This window comes from Sciurus vulgaris, assembly GCF_902686455.1.
Source record: "Sciurus vulgaris genome assembly, chromosome: X".
Classification (NCBI taxonomy): domain Eukaryota; kingdom Metazoa; phylum Chordata; class Mammalia; order Rodentia; family Sciuridae; genus Sciurus; species Sciurus vulgaris.
Window position 1 is genome coordinate 83287767 of NC_136471.1, and position 16798 is coordinate 83304564.

A 16798-nucleotide genomic window follows, 5' to 3' on the forward strand; every position below is an offset into this window, starting at 1 on the left:
TGGTACCCTACCCCATATCTTGGTTCAAGCTTTCCTTTTTCTCTTTCCATAATGCTGTTTGCCACTCCACCTCTTGTGACCACTCAATCCACTGAAGAGTATTTATCTTTCCTAGTCATATACTCTTTCTCATTTTTACTCCTTCCTGCATCCCAGTGCCCTTTTAGCCTGTATCCCATAGTTTAGTCCTCTTCTGGTTTTGTTTGAAGACTTTGTTTTTCTTGAGCAATTTTTGGTTCACACAAAATTGAGAGGAAGGTACAGAAATTTTTCACCTATCCATTATCCCCACACATGCATAGTTTCATGCATTTTATACAGCATGTTGTTCTCTATGTCTAGTCTGTCCTATCTCCCTAAGAGGGGTTCTTCAAGTTTTCAAGGTCAAGGACATCATTCCAGGACTTCCCCACTGCTGCCAGTGAGATCATAAACTCATAAACTCCTGAAGTGTCATTACTGGAAGGGCCCTTAGAGACTACCTAGTCCACCCTCTTTCCTGTACAGAGACCTAGGGCTCCACAGAAGGTGAAAGGTGTACATAAAGTCAAAACCAAGTCCAGAAGTCAGTGTTTCTTAACTTTTAGTGTTCCCCCCCCCCTCAAGTTTCATGTTTCCTCTCCTCATCCTGTCAAAATTCTTCTGAAGACATTTTTTTTTTAAAGGCAGGGCCAGAACTGGAAAGTAGCTTTTCCATATGTTTAAAAATCCTTACTTTTTGCAATGCTGATTTTGCCTGTTGAACTCCAGCCCTGTTAATTCATGCATAGAACTTTGAATTGCTGAGCTCCATTTAGCTGCTTCCAACCACTTGACCCTCCCTCGGTTCCCACAGACTGGGCTGGACCAAACTCCCTGGCCCTCTGCCCTCTCGCCCCCGCTTCAGTCTCAGGAGCTTTGCAACTTCAGCCTTACCAGTGGCTCTGTCACTGTTCACACCCCTCCCCTCCCCCGACTCACAGTGTCCTATTCAGGGGCGGGATTTCTTTGCATAGCCACGCCTAGATACATTAGGTAATCCAATAGCTGTCCCGGAAGCCTATTAGGGGTGGGAGAAATAGGCTTAGCTTGAAAGGAAAAGAGGGTGGATTTGATCTGTTGTTGCTACACGTGGATATGAAATGAGTGGAGCGGAGCTTTGACTGCAACCGGATTTCATCTACTGTGAGTGCGGTATGCTTGCTGGGGACTGAGGGGCTGGAGCTGATTGGGATGTTCCCTCCGTGCTGAGGTGCATTTTCTGTTTGTCTGGGAATGCCATTGTTGTTTTGGTAAGATCCATCCTTCCATCCGTTACTGGGTAAGTGTGGGAGCACACCCGGCGTGGCAAGCAGGCTGGAACCTATGGCACCCAGGTAGGACCAGGTCAGGATTTCCCTTCTTGGGTGCTGCAAAGGCAGAACGGCTGGAAAGGCATCCCTGGCTCTTTATCAGTTAATCCGGTGTATTCAGAGAACACTATCTGAAGTGTCTGGAACCTAGGCTGATATTCTTACAGCCTTGGCGAAACAATACCCCCATGTGTAGGCTTTTACTGGACCCGGATGGTCACTGGGAACATGCCCGGACTTGTCCAACCACCTTGAGCATCTGGGGTTGGGAGATAAGGAAGAGGAGGAGGCTGGGATTTAGCAGAGGGGAGGAGGCAGTGGATCAGATATGTGCAGCATCCCTGAGGGAAGCTAAACTGCTGGCCCACCCACGTGATCTCTGGGCAAGTCAGGGCTTGTGTACAGAGCTTGCTGGCTCTGTATGGGGGCTTTCAGTCCACCCCCTCACCCGCTGGGCTGGGTTTCACTTGATCCCTCAGTCCTGGAAGCTGAGCCTAGGGCAGTGATATTTTGATCCTGCCTCACCCCAAACACTGGCCAAAGCCCAGGCAGCTGTGAAAACTGGGGGGACAAGAAGAGACCCGCCAGAGACCAGGCTGGGAAAACAGAATGAAGGGTCTGATTTGGACAGGTGTTGGTAGCACTGGCCAATGTCACACTGGGTATTTGGGGTAGGGAAGCGTGGAACATCTCCCCTAGATAATTCTCCTGACCTTTCCTTCGCTCCAATATTCTTTTAATTCAACTTAATGAATTTACTGAGCACCTATTCTGTGTCATCAAGTGTGAGACAGTGAGAAGCCCAAGAGCTAGGCTGTGGCCACTGGGACCTGTAGGCTCATCTTGAGTATAAGGACACAAGTAAATATAACACAAGATACATCTTTAAGAAGCAAAGTGCACTGAGGTTGTCAAGAAAGGATCATATCAACTTGAGTCAGAGAAAATCTGAGAATCTTTTTGATTGTTTTTTGAAATAGTAACACCTTTCTGCACTCCAGAGCCAAACTGTTTGGGTTCAGATTCCATCCCCCCATTTATTAACTGGTGTGCCCTTGAACAAATAGAATTACTTCCCCCTCTCTGAGCTTCAGTAAACTCCAGGCTAAAGTGGAGATAATAATAGCACCTACCTCATTGGGTTGTTGTGAGGATTAAATGAGAGAATCCATGTAAAATACTTGCACATGCTTAGCACAGTGGCTGGCCCAAAATAAGCACTCAATAAATGTTAACTATTATTTTTTAAGCTAGACCATAGAGTACAGATAGAATTTCAACAGGTGGAGATAGAAGAGAAGGCAGCTTAAGCAAAGAAAACAACAGGAACAACTGCTTGAAGACAGGGAAGCTCAGAACCTCGAAGTGTGAAAAGAACACCAGCTGAGATGGATTTTAGAGTACAATTAGGAGAAAAGTGGAAGTCAAAGTTGCCATGTTAGATTGGTGGTAAACCACAAAAGACTTTGGATACTTCAGTTTCAATTTGGTTGGGCAGGCAGTGGATAGCTATTAAGAGTTTCTGAGCTAAAGAGAAAAGATCTGTACTATAAGAAGAATAATTTTATGAATGTAAGTCAGCCATATTGGAATGGGAGAATGAAAGAGGTGGTAAACTATATACAGAGAGGGGACAAGGCCTTGGAGCTGAAGTGATGCCTGTCAGACTGTAAAGGAGGCAGTGCATTTAAAGGCATCACATAAGTTGAATCTTCAGAAATTTGAAGTTGATAAATTATATGGGCTTAAAAAAGGAGTGTGAGATTCAGAATCTCTTGGATTCTGCTCTCTTCACTGTTCTTTGAAAGAGGCCATTCCATTCAAGGAAAATCTTGACTATTAAAAGTTCTCTCTTTTGGTAAACTGGACTTGGTTTACCTATGACTTGCCTCTAGATGTCCTAGTTATTCTCCCTGGGACCACCCAGAGAAGTCTTCTCTTTTTTCTTCCATGATATTTCTTCAAAGATCTGAAGACCAGAGGCCAGATTACCTACATCTTCTGTCTCTAGGTCAAACAACTCAGTTGCTTCCATTTCCCACGTGACATGGCATCAAATCAAATATGTGTCTTAGGTTTTGAACTATTTAAATTGGGGTGGTAACACCTTCATAACAATGGGGAACACTGCAAAAGGAACATGATAGGTGAATGTGAGAAAAAATTTTGTAATGTATTGTTTATTAAACCATAATCCTAATGACACCTCACCAGAACTAGGGAAGGTAAATGTGTGAGATATAATTTAGTTAGTATGTGTCTGAGCTAAAACTGGAGTCACTTTTTTTAACTTCATTTTTTTTTTCATTTTCCATAGCTATTTGGGTTTAAGGTGACACACAATTAGATCAGCTCTGGCACTAGAGAAGGAGGCAAGAGGAGGGTAGATCTTCCAATCACCTTATGCCAGACATTCCCTTGAAAGTTCTTATTAAGAGGAGACAGTTCCTAGACCTATGGGAAAGGCCTAGAACCTGGGACTGGCCATACAACTCTCCTTCCATGTTTTTTTGATCTGCTCTACTTGAATACCTTCTGCAGATGATCAGATATCTTTTGGAGCTATTTCTTAGAGCTGAAACTTAAATTTTAAAGCAGAACCTGTTTTTCTCTGCTCTCTTTCTGAATACTGGCTCCATCCATGTATCTTCCCTTTGTGAGCTTAACAGGAAGGATACAGATCAGCTTTGCCATCAACTCATAAAATGTAAGGACCATTACTATTCTGTGCTCGTAGGAGATATAATGATGGACATAGTCTGTCCTGGATTAGAGTTAACTGTATACATTCTCCTTTTGCCCACCAGACATGATTTCCTACAGGTGAAAACCTCTTGTTTTTCCTCTTGTTACTAAGTTCTAATAGAATTCCTAGCATAGAAGGCATGTATCAAGTGAGTTTTAAGTGACTTGAAATCCATCCTTGAGCAATAAAAGGTATTATGTCCCCCAAGTATCCTCAACAATCATCATATCATTCTCAGAAATAAAAAAAATTGACATGCAATATATGGTGGAATTAAACAGTAAGATGTCATTACTTCCAGGAGGATATTAGTCACCATTGTGGGTGAGCCAAAAAGAGTGGGCAGTACTGCTTCCCTTTCATGAGCCACCTTTCCCTGACCCAGTCCACCCTTTGGATTTGTTCTGTTTAGGGTAAAATGAGCCAATGTTGGGTTGTGGGTGTGAAGACAAGAAGCTGGAGCCTTGGTAACATAGTCACTGAGTAATCAGTCCTGAAGCTAGGCCAGTTTCTCTCTTTATATATGGGAAATAAATAAGACACTGGGCCCAAACATGCAGACTTGGATTTTAGTCCCTACTCTGCCATTGACCAACTATGTGACTTTGGGAAAATCATATTCCTTATCTAAGTCTCAGTTTCTACATCTGGACCATAAGGGAATTGACTTAGTTTAAATTGATGAATCCTTTTAGAATTCCATGACTATATATTTCCAATTGCTTAATAGTTTGAAAAGTTTAATCAGTTTTCAAAGAAAAGGAAAAAATACATATTAGAATGTGCTGTCTTTTGAGTACTGAGCTACCTGTTACTAAAGGACTTCAGGCAGAAATAGTTGGGATTCTTTTACTGTGTGACAAGCAGCTGGGGCTAAGATGAGTTTTAAACTCCCTTTTCACTCTTGATTGTCAGAGACTGAAAATTATTTCATAGATTGTGTGTTTACATATGAGACGACAAGCTGCTTCTTATCAGTTTCACCTTATGCTCTCAAACCCACTGTGTTGTATCTTTATTTTCTTAGACTTTTTTTTTAAAGAAAGGGCAGAATTATCACATCCTGTACAAATAGGCCTTATGTCTTACCATAAGGATGTTGGCCTGGGTTTTACACAAATACCCAGTGGTTTGTCTCCCTCCTTCTTTAGGATATTTCATTCCCTGGTCTATGAGGAAGGTATAGAATAAATGAATTTGGATTGTTAGGGGAAAAATGGATTCTTCTTATTGATATGTTCAGAGAGATACAGCTATTCTAGATTGCTTGGTAAATTGGACAGGGTGGAGACAATGTGGGGCAAAACCAAAAACATAATAGGAATCAGAAATTAGAACACTTGATTGAATTTTGTCCAGTTCACAGCTCTGCAAAGAAATCATGACATGAATTCAATTCCAAGCTGGGACAACACAGCCAAAAACTTCCTTGGGAAATTAATGAATCTCCACTCTCAGTACGGCTGTTGGAGTAACTAATTTTTGATGATACAATAATTTCATGGTGTCTTATGGTGGTTAGTACACAAATAAGTGACTCACTTTGGCTAGGGTAATAGTAGAGCAAAGCAGAGGCTTTAGGTATTGGCTAAATGTTGGCCTGGCCTGAGGCTTGTCTCCAGTGTCCTTTGCTCCCCAGTTCTGGGTGGGATAATAACAACAATCATAGCAACTCCTCACATGTGTAGCACAATCTGGAGTTTCCAGAGCACTCTTACATACATTATCTCATTATTTCCCTGGAACATCATCCAGGGTAATTTTAGTGCCTTTGCTCCCACATGGAAAGATTGTTTCAGCAATTACTAAAAGGATATTTCTCCTTGTAATCAGCCCAAAGTTCATTAGTCCTAATTTCATCCCATTTGTTTTATTAATTATGTCTATATTTTTGGATACACAATTCTTTTTTCTCCTTTTAAAAATTCTTTTTCGGAAGTTGCCAGACTCTCACCAAATATTTATATATTTTAGCTTTTACTTCTACTCAATTTACAGTCTTCTAAGCTACATTTGTCTTTTGAGGTTTGTGCTTTTTTTTCAGTGTGTGTATGTGTGTGTGTGTGTGTGTGTGTGTGTGTCCGTGCACACATATGCACATGAGTATTTTGAAAAAAAATTCATTTGACTCATGTAGTTAGTATTTGTCTTTGGTTAAGTGAAAATGGATGGGTCAGTTGTTTATTAATTTATTTCTGTACTGTGACAACTGCTTTAAATAAGATTTTTTGTCTTCTGTTCTACCCCAGCTGGGGCATTCATTACCTCTCACAGAGCAAACAGGTGAGGTTTCTTTAATTTTGCACAGCTCCCTTCATTCTCCTTTGTTATGCTAATCCTGATGTAGCTAGACCAGATGTTACTAACAGTTGAAATTCTTCAGCCATTTTGGAAATGGAAAATGAAACCTGTTAAAAACTGTAGTAACCACCTGTGGCCTCTGAGTTATTTCTAATCCAGGCACACATTTTAACATACTTGAACATAAAAATGCAATTTACTTTTATCACACACACATGAAATAACTTAAAATAACACATCCCCAGTCCAGAACACTCCTCTACCTCCTTATATCATAACAGCTGACACTATTTCTTACCCTCACTTCTTCAAATTTTGTCATTTGCTATCTTTACTATCCTGTTCAATTTTTGTTCTTTCTTCCCTGGCTTCTACTACTTGCTTGCCGATGACTATTATTCTTCTTCTAGAATCAAATATCAGTGGCACTTAATGTTTTGTTCTTGGTATTCTTCTTTACCCACATAAAACTCTCCAATGGCTTACCAAGGCCAGTGTTCCTTAAATCTCAGAGGTTTTTGACAGTAAGTCTTGAGCATTGATAGTTTTAAAAAGTCTCACTGATGATTCTGATATGAAGCCATGAGCAAGAGTGACTATTCTTGTCTTATGCACATGAGTCATTCCTAACTCCATCCTATGTTCTATACACTTAAGTTGCCTGCTGGACATGACCATTGCAATGTTCCTCTGTCGCCTCCAACTCTTCATACTTAATAAGATTTAAAAATAGTGTATTGCTTTTTTTTCCTACCAAGCAAGTCCCCCACAATCTTCATGACCTGGGATTCTCCTGTTTTCTTGCACAGGAACTCTCAGAAAGTTCTCTAACTAGTATCTTTCTCTTGGTACTCACATTGTAAGGATCATATCTCCTAATGTCACTTCCTCTCTATTCCTATTACTACACCCTTATCCTGGCCCTCTTCTTTAAGGCTTGGGTAGTAAACCTGTCAAACCATTATTTAAAGCACAATCAAGTTAATGTTCAAAAATACTTTTTGGCACACTCAAAATATCACTGAAGAATAAATTTCAGTGAAGGCTGGGACGATCTCTATTCCCGATTTTAGTGCAATACTACCTTGGAAAGCATGCCTCACTCATGGGCCCTAAATTATCTTTGAGTACTTCTTACTAACTAAGTAAACTTACAGTAAAACTTTTTCTCTGAGTCTCATTTTTCTCTCTTTGCGAGTATGTTAATTGTGGATAATAATCCCTAGCTTCCTCCTAGGGTCATTGTGAAGGTCTGTTAATCAATATGAAACCCCTCATGAACTGTGAAATCTTTCACTCAGTCAGAAGATTGTGACCTTTATTCTGTAGACTTTCATCATTTGCTCATCGACCAGTATTTATTTAGTGCCTACTATATACCATTGACTGTTCTAATCACCAAATATGAAGTAGTGAACATGTTAGGCACTCCTGTCTCGTGGTGCTTACATTCTAGTTGAGGAAAGCACAGGCAATAAAAAAGTAAATAACCAAAATATTGGATGGGTCAGAATGTCATAAATGCTATAGGGAATAATAAAATATTAAAGGGGGATAAGAAGTATGGTAGGAAGTTGCAATTTTAAAATAGTGATCAGAAAGGCTCTGACAAGAAAATGGTAGAAGGGCAAAGAACTGAAGAGGATGAGGGAGGTTGTCATGAGCAAGAATCACCCTGCCTTGAGCAGGTGTGAAGGACCTAAAGTGAGAGAATTCCTAGCAAATTTGAAGAATAGCAAGTTGGCCAACATGCCTGGAGTGAAGAAAGTAAGGGGAAAATTAGAGAGCATGGATCCAAAGAAGTACTTGGGGAATTTGAGGTAGGCATATTATCTAAGACCTCATCATTGGGAGGATTTGACTTTTATGAGTGAAAGGGGGAGTTACCAATGGATTTACAAGTTGGAGACGACATGGGCTAGCATGTTTTGAAATAGCCATACCACCTTCATCCCCTTTACTTTTCCCATTTTTCTTAGACCAAAACAAAATGGGTAGGACGAACATTACTTTTTCATGAAATTCCTTCTATTATATGGGGGGGTGGAAAAACATCTTTCTACTGCACCTTATATTCAGGCAAAACAGACATGTTTAGAACCAAAAGAGGCTCCTTATCAATGTAATATTTTCAACTTTGACTGCACATGAGAATCACCTGGGGAGCTGTATAAATTCCAGATGCTCAGATCACACTCCAAATTAATTACATTAGATTATCAAGGTTGAATCTCAAGTATCAGCATATTCTTGAGCTCCCAAGGTGCAGCGAACAGCAAGAACCACTGGTTTAAGAAATTGGCTAAACAAGTTCCCTCATGGTACATTCAGGAACCTCAGTCCTGGCATTAGTTAGGTATATGCTCTTTGTTGGCAGAGTTAGGCCTGGGACCATTCACCACACTGAGTTGAAACAGGAAATATAAAATTCACAAATAGTGGGACTGGAAGAAGATAAGAAGTTTGATAGTTTGGAAATAGCTTATGGGCAACAGAAGGCTGGAATAAGAGTGACTGTTGGCCAACCCAGAAAAGGGAAGGCTGAGAGCCAGCACCAAATGGTAAAGCAACATCTGTCTTATAGACCAAACATCTGGAAATGATGAAGGCACTGTACTGATTTGAAACTTGATTTTCAAGGAATGGAGTATTCTCAAGAGTGGCAGAGCAACTGTCTTGATTTTGCCAATCCTGTGCATGTGGGTGGTTGAGTGGGCTCAGAGGAGAGGAATGGGCAGGGCATGGACCAGCTGCTGTCTTCCTCACCCTTTCTAATCCCAGACCTCCTGCACTGTCCAGGCAAAGCAAATATCCTGAAGTCCTGAGTTCTTAATTTAGACTTGTCATCCTGTTCTGCCTACCCATCCTAGATAGAGAGGGCATGTTTCACTTCATAGGCATGTGGGCAAGTTGAGAAGAGCAGCAGCCGCAAGCTGTAGCCAGAGGCAGCTGCACCCCCAGTGCCTGAACACCTCACATCCAGCAGAAACTTGGCCAACAGCAATTATTCAGGGCACAATGAGCTAATGTGGGGATTATCATTAATGTCAACCTCATTGCTTCTCCTCTTTCCTGTCTGATATATTCTTATTCTTCTAGGTTATTTTTTGAGGAACCAGGACAGAGGGAATGGACGAGACAGCATCCACATGACAAAGACAGGCCAAATAAAGAGACACTAGTCATGTTGCCACTTGTCAGCACTCATTTATATATATATATATATATATATATATGTATATATGTATATATATGTATGTATAATTTTTATTATATATATTATTTATATTATATATATTTATATTATATATAATTTACTATATAGATAATTATATATTATATATAATTTACTATATAGATAATTATATATTATATATAATTTACTATATAGATAATTATATATATATATATATATATATATATATATATAAAATTTACCAGATAAGTTTGGATTAAGCAAACATCGGGTAATCAATTTACACTTAGAGGCACGTATAAGAATATCTATAGCAGCTTTAAATTTTTCTTTTTCTTTTCCTTTTTTATTCTGGTGCTATCTTAGACAATGTCTATTGGAATAATATGGGATAATTCACGGTATTAATGAAAAAACTGAAGAGCCATCATTTCTAAAAAGTTAGGATATAATTCACATATCACAAAATTCACCATTTTAAAATGCACAGAGTTTACTCAGCTCTGAGCTTTGGTACATTTATACAACCATCATACAACCATTACCTCTCTCTAATTCCAGGTCATTTCATCACCACATAAGAAACTCAGGCATATTAATCAGTCACTCCTTCCTTCCCCCAGTCTCTGGCAAACACTAAATCTTTCTCTCTATGGATTGCCTGTTCTGGACATTTTATATAAATAGAATCATATAATATTTGCTCTTTTGTGTGTGACTTCTGTCACTTAGCATATATGTTTTCAAGGTTCATTCATGTTACAGCATGTATTAAGGACTTCATGTTTTTTTTTTGTTTTTGTATTTTTGGGTTTTTTATTTTTTTGGTTCCAGGCATTGAACCCAGGGGTGCTTAACCACTGAGTCACATCCCAAGCTCTTTATTATATTTGATTTAGAGACAGGGTCTTGCTTAGTTGCTTAGGGTCTCACTAAGTTGCTAAGGCTAGCTTTGAACTTGCTATCCTCCTGCCTCAGCCTCCCAAGCCCCTGGGATTATAGGCACGTACCACATACCCAGCTTTGTGCTTTTATTTTTTTTTTTTGTTTTGTTTTTGCTGATTAATTCTTTAATGCACAGACAGATCAAGTTTTGTCTGTCTGATTGTCATTTCAATGGACATTTAGGTTTTCCTCTACATTTGTCTATTATGAATAATGCTTCCAGGAACATTCGTATGTAAGTTTAACATGTGTTTTCAATTCTTTGGGGTATATACCTAGGAATGGAATTGATAAGTCATGTCGTAACTCTATGTTTAACATTTTGAGGACAAAAAAAATTTCTAAAGGGGTAGCACCATTTTACATCCCATGTGCAATATACTAGGGTGCCAATTTCTCTGCATCCTTGAAAACACCACTTCTTTGTCCAATCTTTTATTATGGTCAACCTAGTGGGCATAAAGTGATATTTTCTTCCAGTTTTATTTTTTATTCCCCTTATTATTAATGATACTGAGCACATTTTCATGGGCTTATTGACCATTTTTAAGTTTTCTTGGATTAATATCTATTTTGATACTTTACCCATTTTATATTGTTGTTGACTATTTTTTAGTTGTAAATGTTCTTGGTATATTCTAGGTGCAGATCTCTTATCAGATACATGATTTGCAAATTTTTGTTTCCAATTGTGTGGATTGTCTTCTAGTTTCTTTCTTTTCAGTTTATAATTTTTTAAATATTTTATAGTATTTTAATTAACATGTTAATTGTACATATTAATGATATTTGGTGTGATATTTCAACACATGTATACAGTGTAAACCAGTCAAATATAGTCACCCATTATGTCTCCTTCTCTCCTCTTTCCCAATCTCTTATACTGTCCTTTGAAGCAGAAAAGTGTTGAATTTTTAAGTTCTAACTTTAAGCATGAATTTATTATTTTACTTCTTTTTCTTGTGCTTATGGTGTTATATCTAAGAAACTATTGCCTAATACAAGGTCATGAAGATTTACACTTATATTTTCTTATAAGGAAACAATTTAAGATCATAGAATTATTTTTGTTTCTTACAAGAAAAGTCTTATAATCCAGAAATAAGGGTGTGTCTTGTATGATTTTAATTTATATGGAGTTCAAGGTTAGGTAAAAGTAATCATAGTGACAGAAACCAGAGTAGTAATTACTTGGAGAAAGGGGTGGTATTGACTGGAAAATGGGCAAGGGGGAGGGTGCTGAGCTAATAAAAAGGTTCTGTATCTTTATCTGTGTAGTGTTTACATTAGTGTATGCACATGTAAAAATTTATCAGTTTGCTTCATATTTGTTCTCTTTATGGGTATGTGTGGTACTGTAATAAAAATAGTCCCGGTATGTGATCTATATGAGGTTTCTAGAGCATTTCCACATTAAAACTTCCACATTCCACATTGTGATGTCCAAAATAATCTTAAGAGTTAAACAGAAAAGGTAGAAACATCCTCATTTTGTGGATGAATAAACTGAGTGAGCTGCCCAAATTGTAGTGGGGAGTTTCTGTTGGGGACAGAGTTGAAATTCCTGTCACAAACCATAGACTTTTATCCACTGTAACTATTTGGTCTTTGTTCATCGTCCATGCATTTCCCTGGTCTGTGCTTTTCTTGAGTTGTTGGCAAGTTGGAGGCAGTTTTTCAAGATGAAACCTGCAAGCATTAAGCTGAATTTGTGGAGGGCTTTGGCAGAAGAACTCTAGAATGCATCATATGCAAGAGGAGGAGAGAAGTGGCACCTGACACCTTATTTCCCTGCCCCGCAGTAATGTAGTGAATGAAATAATAGAAAGAGAACACAATCCTATGTCAGATTTGGGGTGAAAATTTTTTTTGAGTCTTAGTTTGTAGAAGTGGGAGGGAATGTTCTGCTGAAAATGATCTGCTGTTCAACAAAGTCTCTAATGGCATTCTCACTTATCTGTATATCAAATTTTATTTCTTTTACACTTTTATTTCAAAGGCAATTGTCTCAGAAATGTTTTTCAAACCTTTTTCAGCCAAGTTCATCCTGTACAAAAGTATCTTGATCAAAAATATCCAGCAAATACTGAGATCAAAGTTCGTTTTAGTCCACATGACTTAGATACTGAAGGTATTATGGGGAAGCTTGTCCTTAAGCTTTAGGTCACCAGTGGCAGCAGATAGTGAAGAGGGAGATGCTGTAATGACAATTGTGTCTTAGGCCTAGTCTCCATGCTCCAGCTGGGGTGGGTCAATGTAAAAGATTAGGTCCCTTTCCTTTTTCTTCCCCATAAATCCCAAGGGAGATGAGTGTGCATTGCTCATAGTGTAACCTCACCCTTCTGAAGGGGATGGGGGAAAAGGGCCTTTCTAAATCAGGAAGGACTGGGAAGAGAACCTACTAATTACCAAGTGTCTCATATACACCAAGCCTTATGCTAGGTCCTTTAACATGCATTATTTTATTTAATCCTCTAATTTACTCCATAAGGAAGGTATCATTTTTTTAACTTTTAAAATGCATTTTTTATTTAAATGCTCTTTTTTTACACATGAAAAATCTGATGCCATGAAAGATCAAACAATTTGGGGGGGAATACATGACTACTAAATTTTACAGATGAATTAAAACACAAGTCCACATGTCCCTAATTAAGATCTTTGCTTTTTCTTTTAGACAGAATTATTAACCATTGTTTAGAAAGTTGTTATCTGAGAGAAAAATAATCTAGGTGACTAAACACATACATAGTTTACCATAGTCCTAGAAACAAAGCATGTTGATAAGCTAATAAAGAGTAAGGACTGTTGAACTACAACTCTTCCAGGTGCAGGCCTAGGTACTGGGCATGAAATGGTCTGTACTCCTGGGAATTTTATAGGTCTGTCTATATTACCAACTTAGTCAGAAGTTTGGGGGATTCAGCCTCATCTTTGGTAACACTTTAGAGGAGTGCCTAACTGCAGTTACATGAGCAACTGATTTTCTCAAAATCTATTTATTCTTTGTTACTCTCTCTGAAAATGAAAAGGCAGTTACATTTGCTGCAAGATACTGCAGACCACGAGGGAAAATCTCACATTGCCTCAGGATAGTGACGTTTAACCCTTAACAAGCAGTTTTACCCATATGCTGCCTTCTTCAGAATAGTTCAAAGTCCATATGATTTTATTCTCCTTAATAAAGGCAATTTCTTAAACTTCTAATTAACAAAAGACAAGTTAATTTATATGCCTATAATAAACTGTTTGACAAAAAGGAGAGAAAAATAAGACCTTTATTTATTCCCTAGTTCCTGATATGGGGATTTGGCAATAGACCTACTTTGCCTAGAGTGAAGTTCTAAAACCAGGGTTTTAAGGCTGTGTTAAGGTTCGTGTTTATTAGGTAGGTGAGTCTCTTGGAACCAAACCAGTAGGTTATGCCAGACACTCCAAGACCAACAGCAGCTGCCATGAAGATTTCAGATGCCTGTTTTGAGAGCTTATCTCAAAAAAGTGGGTTTTTTTTGGTTCCTGCCAATGTTTTTCTGTTTTTCTGGCAAGAGAAAGGACACAGGACAGTTTTCCAGACCAGTATGCTGGCTTTGTACTAATGGTATTAAATCCCTTGTCATGAGACCTATGAAACCAATGATTTTTGTGCTCAGTGAGAAAGGTGGGTAGTAAAGACAGGGAAGCATGCCTCCTGAGGCTAACACCTTGGGTAACTACGCAAAACAGAAACAGGAGAGGATACCTTGTGCAAAAAAGGATTGGATTTTGTAGGCCACTTCCCTCTGAATGAAAGAGTGGAAAAGAACCATCCAGTCAATGTAGAGAAAAGGTTAATTGAAGCAAAAATGTCAGCCAGAATGTCCTACCCTTTCTGCATTGATGACTTTTAAGGTATATATGTGTTCTCTCTTCTGATGAAGTACACATTCAGGACTTTTGGTATTTGACAAACTACCTGAAATTCATCATGGTATGCAATGAGTGAGCAAAAGGACCTCAGAACACCTGTATCTTTAAGAAGGAAAAGCCTCATAATTTTAGCCATATTCATTAAAATGCCTCTTTGTAGAAGATTACCTGTCTGCATATTTAACTGTGTCTTATTTTGTATAGTACTTTAAGACCTTCAGGATGTTTTGATGATCATCAGCTCTCCTTTTTTCCTCTCAAGAGATATCTAATCAAGGTGAGGAATATACTGTCCCTTTTTCTCAGATTGAGTAACGGAGATCAGAAAAGATAAAATAATTCACCCAGATCATAGTTCAAAATGAAAGAGTCAGATATGTTGATTGACCATCTCAACTTGCTTGAGAATCTCCATTTTAGAGCTAAAAAGCCCATGACCTCAGAAACCTCTTATTCCTGAGAAAACCAGGATGATTGGTTATCCTTATCTATATAGACAGGATTAGAATTCATACATATCAAATATCAGTACAATTCAAGTGTTATTGCCCTATAATACCTCTCCTTCATGAACTGTTACAAGAATAATGTTTCCCCTCTCTAAACCTTAGTGCACAAAGGTATTTCTGCAAGATTCGTCATCCTCCCTTCCCATTCTACACAGGACAGACGCAATGGCAGTTTATGGTCCTTAGAGGTACTGAAGACACTGTTGGCAAAGGAGAACCACATTTCAGGATTTCCATCCACAAAATAAAGATGGCAATCCCTATACTGTTTAACTCACAGGGATTAGTATACAGATTACATAATAATAGTGTAATAATAACAGATGTGAACACTTTCCATACTATTAAAAGAGATGGTCACACATCAGAGAATGTGGTGTTTATACTGCACCTGGACAGAAGTCAACTACTTGTGTTATTCTCTTTGCCAGTTCAGTTCTTGGTATAACCACATACTGTGAAAATTTCAGAAACTTCTTTGGCCTCTGTGCTTCAATTTCCTCATCTGAGAAATAGAGCAAATAATTATCTCTGATATAGTTGTTTGAGAATTAAATGACTATTACATGTAAAGCATTTAGAATATCTGGAACTATATAAGCACACAGTCTGGCTATATAAACATTAGATGTTTTGTGTTGGCCTCCTTAGCCCCTGTAAATAAGAGCATGAATTAGATTAAGATAACCCAGAAGTCAAGCATCATGGAAGTCACAACTTACCTTGCAATTCCTTCCCATTATCTCCCTAGTTTTTGTGTTCTGTACCTACAGCCTTCTTACCATGGATTGCCAAGAAAATGAGTACTGGGACCAGTGGGGACGCTGTGTCACATGCCAACAGTGTGGTCCTGGACAAGAGCTCTCCAAGGTAAGTCTCCCAAATTAGTACACTTGTGTTTTGATATCTTGGGAATCAGTCTCTCAATTTAGAGGGACCAAGATTCGGAGAGCCAGTCCGAACTATGACTGATTCAGTTCAGTAGGCAAGACATGGGATTCAGAGAGTATGCAATAGTAGTCACTGTTCCAGCAAGAATAAGCCTAGATGGATCAGGGTCAAGTTACATGAGAGAACAAGGTACGTCAATGTGAGATGTGGAATGCAAAGGCTCAGAAGGACTGTTTAGCATTAGAGTAATCTGTCAACGAAATAAAGAACCACCTACTTGGTATTTAGGAGCCAGGTATTAGTCTTGGAGATGGGGGTAGAGAGAAGAACCAAGAAGGTAAGTGTGGCCTCTTTCTAGAGGGTACAGGTTACCGAGAAGGCTATACAAAGGAGGATTCAGGATTGGGGAACCAGGGGGACTCTAGAATCCCAATTAGAGGTAAGGTCAGAACAAAATGACTAGAAATAAGAGCAGAAATAAGAGCAAGGATAGTGTTGCTTAATTTTTCCTTCTTTAAGTCTCTTGTTGTTCCCTGAACTTGAAATGATATTAAATTTGGGTTCAGCTTATGCTATGGAGACTGGGAGAAAATACCCAGCAAGTTCTCTATACTCACGTGTTATTTTATGCAAACATGGTTGTTGGATCCATGGATATGCGAAACAGACAGAAGTGTTTGCTTTTGTGAACCATAGCTTTTTATTAATGATACAAATACAAATGAGATATATACATATATAAATAAGGAATATAGATCTGAATCTATGGAAAGAATTAAATTAGGATGATTTGATACTGAGTGACAGGGGAAGGACTCCCTAAGGCTATACCTTCTGGGGAGAGGATATGGCTAATGTAGTCCCAAGATGAAAATGAACTAGGTATGTTCAAGGAAGAAGGATTATGGTGAGTGAGAGGGACAGTTGTATACAGTGAGAGGGAGGGAGATATATTGGCTAGAGTATGTGGGGA

General features: G+C 38.6%; 1 protein-coding gene across 6 annotated transcripts in view; it reads left to right on the top strand.

Moving 5' to 3' along the window:
* Nucleotides 1–1067: 1067 nt before the first annotated feature.
* Nucleotides 1068–16798, top strand: part of EDA2R (ectodysplasin A2 receptor) — a 31633-nt gene continuing 15902 nt past the window's right edge. Inside the window, exons 1-2 of one of the 6 annotated variants that reach the window (XM_079123716.1) lie at nucleotides 1068–1164; nucleotides 15708–15804. In XM_079123716.1, the coding sequence (XP_078979842.1) occupies nucleotides 15718–15804 (87 nt within the window). In that variant the 5' untranslated portion in view covers nucleotides 1068–1164; nucleotides 15708–15717. Of the gene's footprint in view, nucleotides 1232–11536; nucleotides 15805–16798 lie in introns of those variants that run through there. The other 5 variants (XM_079123717.1, XM_079123715.1, XM_079123719.1 and 2 more) reach the window with 5 other exon arrangements.